Source organism: Cebus imitator, unplaced genomic scaffold (assembly GCF_001604975.1).
Source record: "Cebus imitator isolate Cc_AM_T3 unplaced genomic scaffold, Cebus_imitator-1.0 Scaffold204, whole genome shotgun sequence".
Taxonomy (NCBI): domain Eukaryota; kingdom Metazoa; phylum Chordata; class Mammalia; order Primates; family Cebidae; genus Cebus; species Cebus imitator.
Window position 1 is genome coordinate 3,376,831 of NW_016107519.1, and position 4,770 is coordinate 3,381,600.

The window sequence follows — 4,770 nt, forward strand, 5'->3', positions numbered from 1 at the left end:
GAGTTTCATTCTTGTCGCCCAGGCTCACTGCAACCTCTCCCTCCTGGGTTCAGGCAGTTCTCCTGCCTCAGCCTCCTGAGTAGCTAGGGTTACAGGCATGCGGCACTGTTGTCTGGCTAATATTTTTTTGTATTATTAGTAGAGACAGGGGTTTACCATGTTGGCCAGGGTGGTCTTAAACTCCTGACCTCAGGTGATCTGCCCACCTCCCAAAGTACTAGGGTTACAGGCATGAGCCACCAAGTCTGGCCTCAGTTTAGCTTTTTTTGCAGGTCAGTAATAATATCCGTTAATGACCAAAAATTTTATGATGAGAAATTTATTTTTAGGAAAGTGAAAATATGGCTTTTAGGCTGGGCCTGATGGTTCACCCTTGTAATCCCAACACTTTGTAAGGCTGAGGCAGGAGGATCGATTGAGCCCAGTAGTTAGAGACCAGTTTGGTCAACATAGAGAGACCTCATCTCTACCAAAAAATAATGAAACAATTCACCAGGCATGATGGTGCATGCTTATTGTCCCACCTATTTGGGAAGTTGAGGCAGGAAGATCACTTGAGCCCAGGAGTTCGAGGCTGCAGTGAGCTATGATGATGCCACGGCACTGCAACCAGGGTGACAGAGCAAAGATCTCTTAAGAAAAAGTTTTTTAAAAGAAGCTTGTAGGAAGATTGGTATTTCAATGTTCTAATGTGAGAGAAAGCATTTTATCTCTTCATGATGGTGTCTTTGAGTATAACAGCTTTATTCATTGTACCCTAGCTTCATAAAGATTACCTTTGGACATCTCTTTTTTTTTATTTTTTATTTTTTATTTTTTTTTAATTTTAAATAACTACAGTGCAAGAATGGACTGTGGTAGCCAGGGCATCTCTATTTTTTAAGTTAGGTGGTTTTTTAAAGGAGTCGTTTGTGACTTAATGGCAATTACGTTTCCATCATAGGCTTTTATTTTCTTTATTTCCAGCTTTATAGGTGCTTTTCAACAGTATTTTGTATTATAAAATGGAACTGTAAGTGAACATTTAGCTTTTAATAAGATAGGCTTTTCAAAAGTACAGTAATTATACTTTATTTAAACATTGCTGCTTTTGTCTCATAATGGAATGTTTTTCATGATTGCTACATTTAACACAGTTTTCTGTTACTGGAAATGGTCATCAAGTCAAAGTGAAAATTGCAATTTTCGTATGTTATCTTGAGTAATTTTACTTAGAGATTTCATGGAAGTTAATTCTATGTAACTATTGTTGATAAATGAAGAGTTTTTAGGAAGCAGTTTCTGTAATGAAATTTCAAATGTTTTGAATATTTCTGTTCTATAATTAACTGTGTAATACTTTCATTCAGGTTTTCAAGTAAAATTACTGCTCAGTTAAAGCAACGCTGTGTCGAGCTTTCAATAATTGCTTGTGTGGGCTATCTGTAGTCCCTTAATGGAATAATGCTTGAGCAGATGAATAAAAATACACAAATGAATTGTAACATTTAGACAATGAATGTTGTCTATAACTTTATATTTAGCAGAATTCCCTAAAGCTCTTTGTGGTTATATGTTTGAATACATTTCAATAGGAACTTGGTAATGGTCATTTCTATTTTAAGACTTCAGCGACCTGCGAGGAAAAAATAATTGGCCCTGGTGGTTATTATTACTAGATTTTCCTTTGCTTGGAATCTAGGCATATGTCTTTCATCTATTGGAATAAACACATTGAAAGTAATCTGTGGTAGATTTTATATAATCTGATTCATTGGTAATCTAATCTTGCAGTGTAAACTGGGTGCTCTAAGTACTTATAGTGTATTAAGCCTGGGAGACTGAAGTTTCTTTTCAGTGTTCTTAAGTATGTGATGATGGAAATTTTTCAAAATTTTTAATGGAAAATGATGTCCCAATTCACTCTTTTTTTTTAATTTTAGATGGGAAATGTAAAGTCATAAGATCAATAGGTTGACTGTGACAACTATGTTTACTTACAGAGAGAACAGGAAATGAGAATGGGTGATATGGGTCCCCGTGGAGCAATAAACATGGGAGGTAGGGATTTGAAGCAAAAGGCTTTTGTAACTTATTGTTGGGGGGACTGTATATGCTGTTTGTGGTATCTACATATCAGTAAGAAACTAAAATTATAAAACCAACATTTCTAAAGGTGAAATCTCTTACATCCATTAAACTGGAATACAATACAATTATATTAAAAATAAATGCCTGGGAAGAAAATTCTCATTTCGTTTTTGTTTTAAGGCTGAAAGATGTGTTATACATTCATAGGCTTAATGAAAGAAACATATAAACCAGGTGGAATACAGCTTGAAACTAGTTTAGTCATTGTATGGTGTAATACAGCTCTGTCTTTGTGGTTTTAAAATCAAATTTTGTGCTTTCTAATTGGCTTTGGTTTTTTTTTGAGGACCTCACTTTATTGCCCAGTTTGGAGTACAGTGGTGCAGTCTCTGCTCACTGAAACCTCGACTACCGGGCTCAAGTGATCCTCCCACCTCACCAAGTAGCTGGGACTGCAGGTGTGCACCACCACTCCTGGCTTATTTTTTGTATTTTTAGTAGAAATGGGATTTCACCATGTTGCCCAGGCTGCTCTCAAACTCCGGGACTCAAGCAATTTTCCTGCCTTAGCCTCCCAAAATGCTGATATTACGGGCGTGAGCCACCTCGTCTATCCTAATTGGCTTTTTTACCTTTGGAAATTGATAGTTTCTGAGTTGTGTTTTTAAGCTCTTAGAGAGTATTTTATACATTTCTACCTTAAACTAGCTTTTTGTATAACTTTAAAGCTGTTTTCCTTTAACGAATATTGAACTTTTTTTCTTTTAACCTGCAGTATTGTGCACAGAAGTGCACTCGCTGTTCAGAGACTACGACTTATCAAGGGCATTACATGTATGCCACCAATGCATGGTTTAGAGTTGACAGAGTTTTTAAGGAAGTACCTATATTAGCAGCTTTAGTATGGATTTGCTTGTATAGCCAATTGCAAGGGAAATAATGCCAAGTAAATAACCTGAAGGAAAAACAAATGTGGCATATCGTAGGCCTTAATAAATTTGAAATCTGAAATGTCATACATTTAAAAGTTGGGTAAGGAATTAAATTTTGTTAAATTATTTGCCCCATAAAAAGCTGTCCCACATTGCATTGTTCCACAAAAGCTGTCATGAAACAAAAATCTTTATATAACTTAAATGTACATATTGTTTTAAAGATTGCACTACCATGGCAAACAGTGTACTTAATGTGCACATCCATTTACAAAATCAAGTATCTTCTTAGCTTATATGGTCTATCAAATGAAACTTAAAACATGTCATGTGTGGAATGAACATTTTCCACGATCACCTTTTTTTCTTAAACTTTTCTCGCCAGTTTTTCAGTAAAACTAATCAGATAATATAGAGTCATATATTACTCTTTACTTTGTCACTTTTTGCCAGCAAGTAGTTAGTGAATATCTCTGGTATATGCAGGAAGCAAGAAACATGGCCCTTGCCCATTAAGAACTTAATTGTGAAGTTACAGCAGTGGATACATGAAATAATGAACCAAGAGTGTCTACGTTCTAAATGAAGAAGCATAACTGAGTATATTAATGTCCAAATGGTCCAATATTTATGTCTGTTTTTTAGAATAAATTCTGGGATGGTATTTAACATAATCTATGTAATTTCGAGGATTTTAAGAATAAGGTTATTATAGATTATAGGCAGTTTAAAAGGCCCTTGTCGTTATTAGAGTGACATTAACATCAGAGCTAAACTTTAAAATAGTATAAAACTTAAAACCGTTTCTGATGGTGCAGAGATAACCCTGTTATTTTATTAGAAGAAATATAAGAATATGTTTTTAGAGTCCTTAGTTAGGAATTGAAAAGAATTTAAATGTTTTTGTGACATTTTATTCACCAGAGAACCTATTTACATTTTAGCATTTACTCTCAGTCTCTAGTTCATCTAATTTTCTCTTCAGTCTTCATTCAATGTGAGACTTAATCATAGGTTTTTTAGAGTTATTAATCATTATAATTCAGTTAAATTGTTGAGGAGGTAAAACCGTCATAATCTCATCAAATTACATTGATGGAAAGTGGCAGCAGATTTTCTGGTGTATCACTAGAGCGTAAAAAAGTGAAACATAACATTATAATGCTACCTTTCAAGTAACCAGATAATGCTAACATTTCTTAGATCTTAAAATTTACTTATAGCTATGTGGTAGAAGATGTGAGTACTAAAAGTAAGGCTCTTAGTTAACTACTGTTAGTTTGGTATATTATTTTTGATTTTTTTATACCCATAGTTGTATAGTTATTTTCCAAAGCCACCATTGTAAAATGACATTCTATCAAAGAGAGGAAAAAGAAACTTAATTTGTTTCCTGGGGGATAGTTGAGGTAAGATGCCTCTTAGATACTGTTTTTATACTCTCTTCATTTCTAGATTGTAGAAATTATTAAAAGCAGTTATTTAGGCTGAGCATGGTGGCTCACGCCTTTAATCCCAGGACTTTGGAAGGCCAAGGTGGGCAGATCACTAGGTCAGGAGAATGAGACCATCCTGGCTAACACAATGAAACTCTGTCTCTACTAAAACTAAAAAAATTAGCCTGGCATGGTGGTGCACGCCTATAATCCCAGTACTCGGGAAGCTGAGTTAGGAGAATCACTTGAACCCAGGAGACGGAGGTTGCAGTGAGCCGAGATTGTGCCACTGCACTCCAGCCTGGTGACAGAGCAAGACTCCTCAAAAAAAA

General features: G+C 35.2%; 1 protein-coding gene across 1 annotated transcript in view; it reads left to right on the forward strand.

Annotated features, from left to right (window-relative positions):
• PSPC1 (paraspeckle component 1) overlaps window positions 1-4,770 on the forward strand; it is an 89,747-nt gene that overhangs the window by 80,470 nt on the left and 4,507 nt on the right. The window contains exon 7 of the mRNA XM_017548220.2: window positions 1,983-2,040. Within this exon, the coding sequence (XP_017403709.1) occupies window positions 1,983-2,040 (58 nt within the window). The remainder of the gene's footprint in view (window positions 1-1,982; window positions 2,041-4,770) is intronic.